This window comes from Microchirus variegatus (genome assembly GCF_963457635.1).
Source record: "Microchirus variegatus genome assembly, chromosome: 10".
NCBI classification, from domain to species: domain Eukaryota; kingdom Metazoa; phylum Chordata; class Actinopteri; order Pleuronectiformes; family Soleidae; genus Microchirus; species Microchirus variegatus.
Genome location: NC_139811.1, coordinates 12047365 through 12062518, shown reverse-complemented (window position 1 = coordinate 12062518; position 15154 = coordinate 12047365). Strand labels below are relative to the sequence as shown.

The 15154-nt window shown below is 40.9% G+C and overlaps 1 protein-coding gene across 1 annotated transcript; it reads left to right on the top strand.

Annotated features, from left to right (window-relative positions):
* Nucleotides 1–10405: 10405 nt before the first annotated feature.
* natd1 (protein NATD1) lies at nt 10406–12611 on the top strand (the record flags this gene model as incomplete). Its single annotated transcript, XM_083896071.1, has 3 exons — nt 10406–10529; nt 12241–12359; nt 12495–12611. Exons 1-3 carry the CDS (start codon nt 10436–10438, stop codon nt 12609–12611), a joined length of 330 nt encoding a protein of 109 aa, XP_083752197.1. The 5' UTR covers nt 10406–10435.
* Between the last annotated feature and the right edge of the window lie 2543 nt (nt 12612–15154).

The following is a 15154-nucleotide window of genomic DNA, read 5'->3' as shown; positions in this document are numbered from 1 at the left end:
CTCCTGTTTGTGGGCTCTTCTCATGGCTACAATAGCTGTAAAAAAACAAGTGACAAGTGATTATTTGCCTCATTAATGGCCAGTGTTTGAGTTGACCTATCTTATATCTTTAAGAACTTTATTTTGTCACATTTATGCTGCTGATTAATCATGATGTGTTCCCATGTTAACTCAATGTGCCTTGTGTGCGTTTACTTTGGGATTTGTTTACCTGCCAAAGTAGCAGCTGTCTCCTCCTGCAGCAGCTGGTCTTTTTCTTTCTGCAGCGCTGCCACCTCCACCTGATGCTGCTGCAGTAGCTCCCCAATCAGCTTCCTATGCACTTCCTCCATAGCAGAAACGCTGTGATTCTATGATGACATTTGGTAACACATTTTTACCATCGATAGATTTAAAATGTATATTTATTCAAATCAGTACCACAAACGCCAAGTTTGCCTCAAAAGGCTTTAAAATAGTCGACTATATACAGTAGTGATTGTCTTACTTACTTGATAGTTATACAGATGTGTACCAGCAAAAACATTTGTAGTATATGGTGTAATTGTAAATTCAATTTCTCTGTCTCAGAGCTACAACTGCCCATCACCCTATACCTGCCGATCACAGAATACCAGGTCCCTTGTGTATAGTATGTTGTGTATTGTGTCTAGTCAGAACTGACACCTTCCTGCAACATCCACAGGGAGTCGGCTCCCCGATACCTACAGTAGACAAAGAAGGTGTGAAAACACTGCCTTGAATGGCAGATTCTTTGTCTATTGGAGGAATGCATAAGGGGAGTTGCTCAGGTATAAATGTGGACGGCACACTTTGCTCTCTGTCTTTCTTCAGCTAGGATCACTCCTGTGAAGATTGCAATGAAAATTTAAAACTTTTCGGCCGGCAGAAGTTCTCTATTTCATTCTTCGCCAGCAGCAGAGAATTTCCACAACAATGGTTTTATTCATGTCATGTGACAGTCATGTGGAGCTGATCGATTTAAACATCATTGTGTAAACTCAATTGACTTGAATGTAACATGTATATTTTAAAGTTATGCACTACAGCTTTAAAGCCAAAACACTGACCGAACTGAGATTTAGGTCTGTGATACCTCAGGTTTCTGGAGATCCATCCGTGCAGTCTGCTCTGAGGAGGAGTTCCTTTCACTGAAAACAGGAGCCTCTGCGCAGGTTTTGCTCTGTTTCTCTTTGGTATAGTAGCCATGCAAGTGTTTCATCTCCTCTTCGTGTATCTGCTGAAGCTCCTGTATTTTGCCTTGAAATCTTGCTTCCAGTTTTTGCAGCCGCTCCTCGTGATAATCCTGGATTTTCTGTATGTCTTCCAGAAGCCTCTGGTTCCCAAACTCTGCAGATTTAATCTTTTGCTCGGCCTGCTCGAGTTCTTCTCTTAGCACGCTGTTGACTTCCTCGAGCTGACACAGGGTGTGATTAAAAGCTGCCTGTTCGTTCAATAACGTGGCGTCTCGCTTTTTGAACAGATCTTGCAGTTTGTTCTGTAACATCTCACTTTGCTGCAGCTCCTGTTCTAGATCTAAGTGCAGTCTGTCTGACAAATATGTCAACTTGACTTGCTCCTGTATCCAGTTCATGTCCAGCTGTGGATCATGTTCCTTGCTGTAGTCCACACTGCTCTCACTGACTGATCCCTCACACATTTCCTGGCAGAGTTGGCTTAAGAACTTCCTCCTCCTTTTCAGTCGGGATATAAGTCTTTCCATCCATTCTGGTTGTTTCTCGGCCTCCACCTTTCTCTCCTGTAATCGCTCTTTTTTATCGGGCTTTGTAGCCTCTGGAACTCTGCCCTCCACCATCACTTGCTCCTGATATGGAGCCAGCTCTGGAGGGTTGATATCTGCCAAACCCTTCTTTTGGTGCTCGCCTTTTTTATAATTCATTTGATTAAGACTCTCATGCTGTTGCTGAAGTGTTAAAGCAGCATAAATGAGCTCACCTTCAACACAGAATCTGCCAAATGCACTTTCCAAAGGTTCATTGCTTTTATATCCTGCTGTCCTGGAGTGTTCTGCTTTCAAGACTAATCTTTGGGAGATTAAGCTTTTGTACCTGTGTGCCACGTTCACCTCATCTCCTCTTGCAACTAAGGACAGTTGGACGATGCATTGCTGATTCTGAAGAACCAACAGCATTTTTTCAACAACAAATAATTCCCTTTTTAAATGCTTCCGAACACTTGCCATGTCATCCTCTGACGTTGATGTTTTACTTTTAGCACTGATGCTACCATGAGCTCCAGCTAATGCCTCATCATTGGGGATTTTGTCCTGTCCTTTGCTGGCATTATATGATTCATGCTGTTGTTTCTGTGCATCGTCCTCCCCTTGCTGGAGACAGGCAGCAGCAGTGGCCAGCTGCTTCTCAAAGTGTGCAACGTTAATGGGAGTGGCGTGGAGCCTCTCTCTGCAGGCCTGTATGATGTTCAGAGCAACGTGAAACCGGCCAACCAACATTCTGCAGCTGTTCTCTGTCTCTTGGGCAAAGCGTTGGCTTTGTTTGACCTGGCTGTGAAGCAGGAGACTGAGGTGCTGGGCAGTGGCTCGGCACTGAGTGAGCTGCGAGTAGAGGTGAGGGTCCTGGAAGCTGATGTGACTCTGGTGATCCTCCAGCCTTTGTGTTATGTCCTTTAGCTTCTCCTCTGTCTCAAAAAGCTTACTTTCAAGTAACTGAATCACGGACATGAACCGCTCTGGTTCATCTCCTGCAGTAATGACGCACTGGTACGATGGGTCAATCGATCGAGACCTATTTCTCAGATGTTCGTCAGAGTGGTTGCCATTCATCTGGACAATATCAGTGGTATTTGAGCTGATAGACAGTTGGTCATTGTCTGTTGCTTCTTGAGGAAGCGTTGACAATTCAACCCTCGTCTGAGAAGAGACAGAGTTATAATCTTTCAACACTTCATTCAGCTTTACTTCTGTCTCCTCCAAGCTATTACCCAAGACTTCCATCTTCAGCAAAACTTCGCTCAGCTCTTCCTCCTTCCTGTCCAGGAGTCGCTCGTATCCTTCTCGTATGTCTTGCATTTCCGCCTCCCTCTGCTGCACCTTCCCCAAAGCCACCTGCAGTTCCTCGCAAACCCTCTCATATGAATGCTCAAGATTGTAGTACTGCGCCTCATCTGTCTCCAAGCGGCTCTGGAGCCTGCTCACTTCCCCGTCGGCCTCAGATAACTGATTCTGCAGCTCTTGACACCTTTGATCGAGCTGTCCTCTTTCCTCTTGAAGTTTCTGCACAGCAGAGACCGTACGTGACAGCTCCTCTTGAAGCTGCTGCTGAACCTCGTCAATTTCTTTGGTCCAGGTCTGACTCTTACCCAGACTCTGCATCTGCAGCTCGGCCTGGTCCAGCTTCTCCTGAAGCTCTCGTGAGTGTTGCTCAGCCTGCTCCAAAGTAGCAGCCAAGCTCCTGCGCTCTCTGTCCTGACTTGCTTGTAGGAGCGTGAGGTGCTTCTCCAGACGAGCCTCTTTTTCAGCCTGGGCTTCCTCATTAGAGCACAGCTTAGTTTTCACCTCGTGAAGATTCTTCTGCAACTGTTCCGCCTCTAGCTGGAGAGTGTAAAAACTCTGCATCTCCTGCTGCAGCTGCGTCAGGCGGGACTCAGCCTCCCTCCTCCGCTCCTCACTGGTGCTCAGCTGGGACCTCAGGGAGGACACAGAGTGCTCCCACTTCACCTGCTGCTCACAAAGCCGCTGTCGATCTTGCTCCAGATGAGCTTGCGCAAGTGCAGTGGCGTCGCCTGTGACCAGCAACTGAGCTTGTTGAGCTAAGAGATCGGCTCTCCGCTGAAGTTCAGCTTCTCTGGCCTCCTCCTGACTCCTCTTCTGTGCCTCCAGCTCAAGGTGAAGGTCAGTGTTTATCTTCTGCAGTCGCTGCAGAGTCAGCGCTTGTTCAGAAGAACTTGAAAGATCATTCTGGAGGACAACGGGACAAAATGTGCTGTTAAAATCATACTTTCTTCACAGCTGGTTATTATGTTTCACAGTGTCTTCTGTGTTACCTGCGGATGAACTGAATGTCTTTCTTTCTCACGTTGTAATTCATCCTGCAGATTCCCGTTTAACTGCTGAAGTCGAGACAGTTCCCCCAGTGTTTGCTCCAGCTGTGGGTAAACCGTAACAAACCATCACTCCAAACATGTAATTGTGACTCATATAGCAAATGCTTTAAAGTCTACTCAATGAAATTAGGAACAAGACTCAGCATTGACTTTACATGCACTGTGATTCTTCTTGCAAGGTTGAGTTCCTTGTTATTACCAGCTTGTAATAACACGTACACTCACTCAAAAAACTGTGTTTGAGATTGAAAATGTATGATGAATTGTGCATAAACTCATACAAGCCATACAAACAACCACATGAAAACTCACCTCTTTGACAAGCTGAGCAGTTTGCTGTTGATCCTCACAAGGCAGGGTTTCCTTCTCTGTCACGCACTCACATGTGACGTGGCTTGCACTCCCTAAATCTGAGGTAGAAATACGATTGTTAGCTCTCTTAACACACAGTGATGCACAAAGATAAATTTTGCACAATGTATTTGTACTGACATACATATAGTGTCTCGCAGAGATAATTAATATTTCTGATATAGATAAAAACATAAGAACCTATCCACAATACAGCAGTCATACAAAGTACAGATTGATATCTATAATTTTAAAGGTAATATTATTCTTATATTTCTCCATTTACTCACCAGTTTGAGAGGTTGAACACTGGCGACAGGAGGGAGAGTGGTCATCTTCCACCTGTGGTGGAGGATTGATGGGAGGCTGAGGTGAGCTGTCATCTGCAGAACTCTGCTCTTTCTCTGACTGCAGGTTGTTGTCTTGTTGATGTGAGTCCTCTGCTAAATCACCAGTTTTGTGCTCTTGCATACAGTCGTTTTCACATTTCGACCCAAACTCAGCTTGCTGATGTGGTTTCTGGGCTGAAAGGGTCCTGTAGGAAACAAACCAAAAAACATATTTACAAGAACAATTTGTGAAGTTCTTCTCAAGCTGGGATAGAAACAGCAGTTTCCCTTTGAATGGGAACATGATTTACAAATTTGATGTTCTATTGAAGAAGACTGACGATATAAATCAAGTGAGAAGTCGGCTAATTTTCCCAAAGACTTCCTTTAATAAAGGGGAGAACTTTTTGCAACCGCCAGAGTCGCTTCCTAGTGGCTCGTCAATATATTTTCCCTTCCTATTTGGCATCAGGAAGATTATGTCCATTTTATAGATACAGGTTTGTGGCTTTTATGAATTAAATACAGATTATGCAGCACTTAAAGAATATAATTCAACAACTGTGTTTACCTTGAGACTTCAGATGTAAGACTGGGCTTCACGTTCTTCAACACTGCTTGGACCCAGTTGTGTCTCATGACCCCGGAGGTCATTGCACAGAGTGTGTACGCACCATCTTCAGTCTGTGGGAAAAAAAAGAAAAGTAAATATAATAGATATAAGAAATATATATCAATGAAGCTATACTGAAATTGTGGATGTATTTCACACTGTGGTCTTTTGGTCATATTTAACACCTTTCGCATCAAGCAGGTCTAATTCAGGCATGTCTCGCTAAGTTTAAATAAGGAGTCTATGGAGATTTGTCTCCATTGTTTTCTTTAATTAACAGAGGAAGTAGGAATGTGATCAATAACGATAGATGGAAGTATTGTTCTACAGCATCTATAGCTGAACATAATCCACAACACAAATGGCATCCACCTTTAGGTAGACTGACAAGTTTCTAATAACTACAACAACAAAAAAAATACCATACAGACATAAAGGTATCCTGCTATGTTAACTTCATGTTATCTGCAGTCTGTGGAGCATTAAAGGTGCATTATGTAATAAATCTAAAGCAACTGGCCGTAAAATCCTCCTAATATGTCACAGAGACTCAGGAATAATGTTCACATAACAAACTGAACTCACCAACAACAACAGTACAGCCAAAATATTTGCATTAAAAAAAATATTTTGCAGACTGCAAATCATGTTTGTGTTTTGAAATCATGTATTGGCATGTGGCGCCGCCTACCGCTGTCTACCAATCATTGCAATCAGTAGAGTCTCAGCTGCCGAGCAACCACGGTTTGCCAAACAAAAGACCTCGGTATTTTGAATTTGAATGTAGTAACCGTTTTTGGCCACATTCTTACATATGGCACCTTTAAAGGAAAAGGAAATTAATTATGAAACTGTACCTTCACTTTGTTGCACTGGCGATAAGTTGCAGTTAATAAAGATGAGGAAAAGTCGGGTAGTTCAGAGGAGCTGCTCGTTTTCCTTTTCTCCACATCATCAACATGACACCGGTCTTTATTATCCCTTCATTACAAAAACACAAACATGATGGACAAACCCAGTTTTTAAATGACTAAACATTATAAATGCAATAACAAGTAATAGTAAATGTTTTATTTGCCCAAAACAGCAAAATCATAACAAAATCAAAAACCTGATTTGCTCCTCCTGGATTTTCTTGCCTGATGTTTGCCCTCCTTTAACTTTTGAGCCTGGAACTGCATGATGTGACTCTGTTTCAGAGACAAAAACAGCTGTGTCGAGCTTTATTTCCTTGCTAAATCTTTAGAGCATCGGCTATTTAATATGCTGCAAGCTTAGAGCAAATAAATGATTATGACATAGTTAAAAATATACCTTGTCCAGCAGATCTTTGGTCAAGTCTGCTGAGAGAACGGCTGCTTCTTATGAACGGGGCAGCAGTGAGAGAGGTACTGTGGAGGGACGAGAAGCTCCGGCTGCCGCAGAGGCGGAACAACGGTTTCCCTGAACGAGATCCATGTCTGGAACCCCGGTGACCAGCGGTGGTTTGGTGGCCGAGGCTGCTTCTTTTCAAGCTGCCGGCGACTTTGCTGGCACTCGCAGACGTGCTTTGGTTGTTGCTCCTTCCACAGCTGACAGTGGGTTTGGATGCAGTGCTGCCAGCGTGTTTACCACCAGTAGACAGAGGCACTGTTAGCTGATCCTGGAAGATATGAAGAATGACAGCGCACACAAATGGTGACATGCGGAGAAAAATCAAAGCTCTGTCCATTTGAATGAAACGGCATGACAATATTTACATGTGAGAGATCACATCTCTTCTTGCTCACCCCCATCCCTGCTTGGACTCTTTGACATATACAATCCAATCACCACTGGAGAGAACTTTTTAATCCTCACAAGAGCTCTTAATTTGCTTAAGTACAATCTGTCTGACTGTGATGGAGAACACACACACACACACACACACATTAAACCTAATCACACTTGAGCAATGGAAAGAGATCAGACGTAGGCAGACTCATGAGATGCAACCTCACCGATTCCAGAGGCAATCAATCTGTGGCCGCAGCACACCGACAGGGAAATCAATTGAAAAGGCTCAAAGAGTCCTGAGTTGGCAACTTGTGCAGGTTTTAACTGCACTGACTTTATTTCCAGCCATTAATATGCTCCTACTGGCAGGTAATTACAGTAGATCCATCGTAAGGAACTGTGTAAAATTGTAACACCTGATTTAAAAAAAAAAAAAAAGGGGTCACAGTGGTGAAGTGGGTAGCAGTGTTGCCTCCCAGCAAGTAGGTCATTGGTTTGTGTGGATTTTGCATGTTCTGCCTGTGTGTGTGTGGGTTTTCTCCGGTTTCCTCCCACAGTCCAAAAACATGCAGAGGTCAATTTAACACTCTGTGGGCCTGCCTTTCGCCATGTGTCAGCTGGGATTGGCTCCAGCTCCCTGACACCTCATGTGGAGGATAAAGTGGTATAGAAAATGGACGGATGAGTTAAAATGCTGGAGGTCAGAGATGTTGTTAGAGCAGCAAGAGGCTGAACTCCAGAACATGGAAACACACGAGCCAAGATGTTTGCCAGGGAGGTTCAAATATAGGTCTAAATTAAGAATTAAGACATACAAATACAACCCCCATATTTTTTTATCATTATTTATTGTGCTAAAATCAAAGCATAAAAATAAAATACCATATCTGCTGTTTTTATATAATTTTATAGTAATAATAATTATTATATAACCTATATTTCAGAATTTCCAAATGATACAGGTACGTACCTTTGCCCCTCTCACCTGCGTGGGCGCGTTGGTCTTGGAGTTTGCCTCCTGAAACCTACAAGATTGAGGCAGTGTCTCGTCACTTCTGCAAAATTAAGGCACATTATTTTGCACGAGCAAAGCAGCTTGCAGCTTAATAAATGTTAATGAGTCGGCAAACAATGTCAAGAGTTGGTTATTTTCCTCATTCTTCTATGAACTCTTCTATTGTAGTGACACAATTTGACTTCTTTGTATGTTATTTAGCTGGTTGTGACGCCAATAAATGTACAGTTTGTTTGCATCGTAAATAAGTGCATTTATAGATTTATTTGAATGATGCCAGGGAATGCAACAGGATTAACGTTAGCCATAACATATCATTATGACCACAGAATCTACAATCCTAAGATTTCACATTTCCTTAACATCAAATAAGAAAACATTAAATGACTTATCGTCCATTGGGAAGTGGACAAACATTGTGTTGGTCTAAATGTAATACTGTGTACAGAAATAACTTACAACTGCTGACTCACCTCGGCGTCTTTGACATCATTCTGAGAACCACAACGACACCGCGAAGCTCAGTATTTGAAATTATGGCTGATCGTATTATTGATTATTGCTCAGTCTGCAGAATGAAGTGCGCTCCCTCCTCACTCTGCTGCCACAGAGAATACATCACAAGTAGGTCTGTGCAACAGTGTCCAAAACACACACACACACACACACACACACACACACACACACACACACACACACACACACACACAGATAATCCAACAGTTGACAAACTTCATTAGAGTTTGGTAGGATTAGGATTTAAGGGATTACTGCACTGTAATTTTAGTGAACTGTGATGTATTTACATTTCTACACAGTTTAACTTGAGCTAGAAATTGCTGTTTTCATTTAACATCAGTGCCATTTAAAGTAGCAGCAGTAAACACATTCGCTCAGGTGTGGCTGAGATCAGTCTGACAGCTGTCGCAGTGGATCTGTGACCTGATTTGACCTGGCAAAAAAAAAAGTATTTATATATTTATTCATCTTGGGTTGTGAGAATATGAGTTGCGTTCTTGCTTTTGATGAAGCAAAAGTTGTTTTTGCATTTACTTTTGCTCAAAATTGAATGTAACATTTAAAAGAAAACACTCAATAGAGGATTGTTGTTTTATCATTTTTACCAGTTGAACTGAGCTCACCTTAAGATGTTTAATTTTATTATGAGAGGTTGTGGTGACTGTAGCCTGTTTTGCTTTTTTTGTACCACGTAATAGATTGTGGCATCTTTGTGGATCATCTAAGGGTTAGAAATCACTCCATTGTATTTTGGCATGCTAGGAGACCCAAAACACAAAGGTGGAAAATAATAAATTAATAATAAATTACTACTAGTACTATTATTTACTCACGTATCTGTTATTGAGAAGTTTTTTTGAACATTTTTTAAAATCTGTATTTTAACCCTATACCGCCAAACAAATCACCAAAACCCACTTTGCCCATGTGTACTGTGAGAATTGCCGAGTGCATCTTTGTCTGAACAACTGTTTTCAAGCCGATCATCACTCCAAATAAAAAGGTTGTGAACCACAAAATGAGTAAAAATAACCGAAATATTATGTCTTCCAGACTTCCACCCTGCCAGTTCCATTGCTGCATTGTTTTTGTTGGATTTGTTTGTGTATTTTTTTGTTCGAGAGAAAAAAAAAAAGAATCTTTGAGCATTGTGACCTGCTGTATCAAATATGATACAAATTAAAACTCCTTTATAGAAATTGATATTTGAAAAAACATGTTTTGTTAGTTCAAAGGGACCAATAATTTTCTGTCAATCATTTAATGATTTGGGCTTTACACGGTTAAGAAGTACTGTATTTTGCTACATTTTAAATCACATCCGTTACTCTGTGAAAAAAATTGTCGGCCTGTATTCAAATAAAAAAATAAAAACATTGATACAATTACTATTTTTTATTTTAACTTTAACTTAAGTACATTTTTAGACCAGTACTTTTACTTGCACTTAAGTATTATCAAAATAGTGATACTTTTTACCGTGTGCAAAGTATTGATTTTTTTTTTGTATGTTGAACATTTTAAAAAAAGGAATAAACAAATGTAAAATAAAACAAAAATAACATCCAACACTGCACAATGTGTGCACTGTTTACTCGCCTTCACCAGCTCGTGCGCTGATTGGCCGAGCGTCACGTGAACTCACAGCTGATTTCCTCGGCTGGAGAGTTTTTGTTTTTTTCTGCTTTGGCCGTTCATTATTCCACGTTAGCTGTTGCTGCTAACGCCGCTGGGGGGAGGCGTAGCGAACAGCTGTATTGGTGAGCTACCATGGCACAAGCAGCACAGACCCTCGACGTAAATGCCGCTCAGATCCAGGTGGAGCACGACAAAAAGCGTCGACAGTTTGTCATAAGACTCAATGGTGAGTTCAGCATCTAAACACTAGCAGGCTAGCTGGCAAATGCTAGCCCAGTGTGTAGCATTGTTGTGTACTCATCGATAAACTGCAGCTGCTTCTCTCAAAGGTGTTAAGTTAAGTGGTCGTGGTCCAAATGTCAACGTCTTTGTTTTAAAAGAGACACTTCCGTGGCAGGAAGTGACTGTACTGCAGAGCTTGGTCAAAATCTACAAACTTCCTTGACTTAACCTAAACCAGCAACTTGTTTCTCTATGTCGTTGCGAGGACACTTTCTCATCAACCGAGAAGCCATACAAGACGGTTTTTACAGACCTGTATGAACAAGAATTAAACTTTAAAGTGAAGTTCCCTCATAACTAGCAGCTTCCTCTCCCCAGTTCTGCTGAACACGATATTCAAATACAGTATATTCTCAATGGTATTGATCAGGCCCTTGCACTCACCAGTCACTTTATTAGGTACACCCTCATAGTGCTGGCTTGAACCCTCCTTTTGCCTTCAGGACCGTCCTCATTCATGGCATAGTTTCAACTTGGTGATAGAAATTTTTTTTTTTTAAATGATAGCCAAATGGACTGAATTGGTTAAAAAGTTGAGTGATCACAAATCAACAGGCTTAGATATTACTTGTGGAGTGCCACAGGGGTCAGAGCTTGGTCCGGAATTGTTTTTTAATTTATGAATTACATTTTTGAATTTATGTTGAAAAAAAGAAGAGAATAGGTGTAGGACTTGAACAATGCATATTGTTATTTTATGTGCTTTTGTTATGATGTCCGAAATAAACATTAATTCATCATTCAAATGTTGTTCTACATCGTAATAGCATCTCACAATTGTTGCAGAATTGTATTTTTGAGAATCTTCTATTCTACCTCATCCCTACGATTCTCTACTGGATTGAGATCTACTGACTGTAGGGGTCATTTGAATGCAGTGAAGTCGATCAGAAAATAGGTGTGGTCATAAACAAATGGACAGGTAGACTGTTGTGTCAAATGGTACCTTTTTGAATGGCACAAAAAACACGACAGCAGTCCTGAACCCTTGTTACAAGGCAGGCTGAATCCATGCTTTTGTGAGATATGATCCCTCTGTATGTGTACGAGTGACAGGATTTTAAGATCCATTCTGCGGCAGGGACTTTAAATGATGTATTCTCTTTAAAAAATAAAAAATAAAAAAAGTACATGCATGAACAATGCAGAAGGCTTGTTTCCTAAAGGTTTTCTTGGTCTGGTTTGAAGTGGCCCAAGGCCTGGCACTGGTTCCTGGCTTGAGCATTGGTAACCCCTGCTTGCACATACATGTCAGATGTGTTTACAGCAGAAAATACAAAAGCCTTTGGTTCCCAGAATAAAGATCGGTATCAGTGTCTCTCTCCACTCTGGCAGACGGCTATATTTACCTCTTTCCACTTGTCTGTGCCTAGCTAGGCTACATGATATATGTTCTTTTAATGTAGATTGAAAGCTGCTTCGTGCAGTTTCATCAATAACTTGGCAATAACACCGCTTTACAGTAACTATACCATATGCTTCAGTAGCAGGCATGTTGCAGATGTCTCTAAATACTTTGCTTTTGTGGTTGTGAGTATTGTTTTAATGAGTCAGCTGTATACATAGGGTTAGACGCATGTAAAGCTGTAGGAAAATGAGTGGGGTGTAGACAATTCTAACACAATTTGAGTGCTGTGACTGATATCTGCCCTCAGGATCCCATGACCGTGCAGTTCTTCTGTATGAATATGTTGGGAAAAAGACGGTGGACTTGCAACACACGGAAGTTCCAGATGCTTACAGAGGGAGAGGAATCGCCAAGCATCTTGCGAAGGTAAAACTCACAAAGTCTGATATTTTACCATTCAGCCGCAAGAGAACAGTGGAGTTTTTCCTTCTGTTAATTTCTCAAATAATATATTATATATCATATTAAATACGCAATCTATTTCTTATTTTTTTATGGCAGGCAGCCATGGATTTTGTGGTAGAGGAGGATCTGAAAGCCCACCTGACCTGCTGGTACATCCAGAAATATGTCAAAGAGAATCCTCAGCCTCAGTACTTTGAACATATTTATCAATGACCCCCCACATGGCTCCAACAGAGAAGCAGGAGCATATTTTGGAGTCACTGGCTGATGCACAGTAAAGGACCTTCCAGGCTTGATAAACGTGTGAATCCAGAGACGACTTATCTTGTTGCAAAGGCATTTGTGACCCGAACGTTGGATCGCCTGTAATGTCCGACTGGTCTGCAGTGAAGACCATAACGCAGGGATGTACGTTCGCCGGGAATTGAATCCGCTGTACTTGACTTGTCATCATGAGCAAATCAACCAACCAAAAGTGAAGCCTGTTACCTCAAACGGAAACTCATCACTGACTCTAAAGCAAGCAATAGGTATGTCATGAACACTTAATGTGACTGGAATATGTTGATATATTCTGACCTCTGGACTCACTGGTCGTGAACAACACTACAAGATGGCAGACCCAGGTTTTTTTGTCCACGGTGGTCTGGATGGAAGCTATGTCATCGTCACTGACGCTGAAAGGCTCATGGCGTTTTATATTTCAACCCTCTTTTGTTATTATTCTTCGAGTTTGGCTATATTTTTAATTTCGTTTCCACACGCGGAGATTGTGTTTCTTAGGGCTGAAATGTTAGTAATGGTAGGTTGTCTACTAGATGCATCTTTGAAATGTCCCCTTTTTTTTTTTTTGTAACTGGAAAGAGATGGAGGCATACATTTGGTGGGTAATGGGTAATTTGAATATATATATATATATATATATATATATATATATATATATATGTATACCCAGAAACAGAAACGTACTGTCTATTACTGGAGCTATAAGTCCATTTTTAAACCAAAGAACACAAACATATTATGTTTGGCTCTGGAGAACACAACTGTTTTCACTGTAAATTAGGTCTAAAGCTTGTCCACTGCATAACAACCAATGTGTGTGTGTATTTGGGATCAATAATTCTGCTGTAGCCAGCATTAAAAACAGCAGTGCCATATTCAGGGCATTAACATTCTAAAGTGTTGAATATTCTCTGTTCTGTCGTTGAGGAAAATGATGCTGAATTACCCCCCCACCCCGCCCCCCTGCCTCTTTTGCCAGCTGATGTCCTGAAAACTGTTTTTAATGTTGCTGTTGACAATCAAAAGGTGTTGAGGAGAAAAGATACCTCAGGGGACTCGACACACACTGACGGGAACAGACATCAACACCTGAAGCAGATTATCTGCTTCAAAGACCACCAAAACGAAACTGCAGGAAAGTTCTTTCTTTACGTTATGTGGTGAACGCCTATTTGTATGCTTTGGTAGTCAAAGTATTATTTCTATTTCTGTCTTTTTTGTGTGTGTTTTGTTTATTTTCCCGCATTTTCTTTAACACTTCTGAGCAGGTGGTTCTATTAATAAGCATGTGCTGGATGTACCAGTCACCTACAATGTTGTGTGCTTTTTTCCATTCTTGTATGAATAAATAAACTCCATGCTCATTATAGAATTAAAGTCAAAGTGCATTTATAACAAAACTGAGGATGATGCATATTCAGTCTTTTTTTTAATGTGTACGGTATATAATAATTGCAGTTTGTCTATAACTTATAATACAGACCAGAATATGTGCATTATATGAAAGAATATCCACCAGTCACTTCAGGAAATACGGTAGTGCTCTGTGTCATGTTTTGTTGACCCAGGATTAGAAAAGGCATTACTTTGTCGCCACCTGGTGGCAAAAGCTGAAATCGTTATTAAATTTGTCTTCAGAAAAAAATGCAAGTTTGATGTTGAGGATTCAAGAAAGTGGAGGAAATTTAACCTGCTACATTTATAACATGGTGCAGTTGAAGGAAGGACCAAGATGGGATGTTTGACTTTTTCCATTCATCACTGTGAAATGAAAACTGCACACATAGACCCTAGATAAAATGATAACAAACATGTTGGACAGTGTGCTATTTGAATAAGTAAACAAGCCTGACCAGGCATTGAAGACCACTGTTCACTTGTCAGATGATGCAGAAGCATTTCAGCCGGTTTTATCCAAATGTATTCAAGAAAAAGTGGCATTGGAGACTTTAGACATAAATGCTGGGAAGAGAATTAATATAATTATTAATAATACATATATATTCAGAGTGGTGACCCATGGGTCCGGATGTTTAACTTTTTTCATCATGTTTGGTGATTTCATTGATTAGTTTAATTGATCAAACGACATATTGGTTAATAATTTCCAACACTGCAAATGTAACTATTTTTTGATATGGTAAATAAATAAATAAATAGGTTTAAACATCGTTGTGAATCAATGTGTATTTTTTTTATTTTTGATCATTTGAATTTTGCCACTGTTGCAGCATTTGGTTTCAGCTGACTTCAGATTCCTGAACAGAGCCATTGTTCCTGTCAGACCGCGTCAGGTTTCAGCACGCGCATTGGTGTACGTGACGAGGACGCAGGAGTTTGGGTGAGAACCAAAAAGTATATAATGTGTATACAGCACGACTTAACACACTATATTTGCATACATAATTATGTATATATTTAATCAGAAACAGAACAGTATGTGGTCACACAGTTGCCAGATTAAGACATAT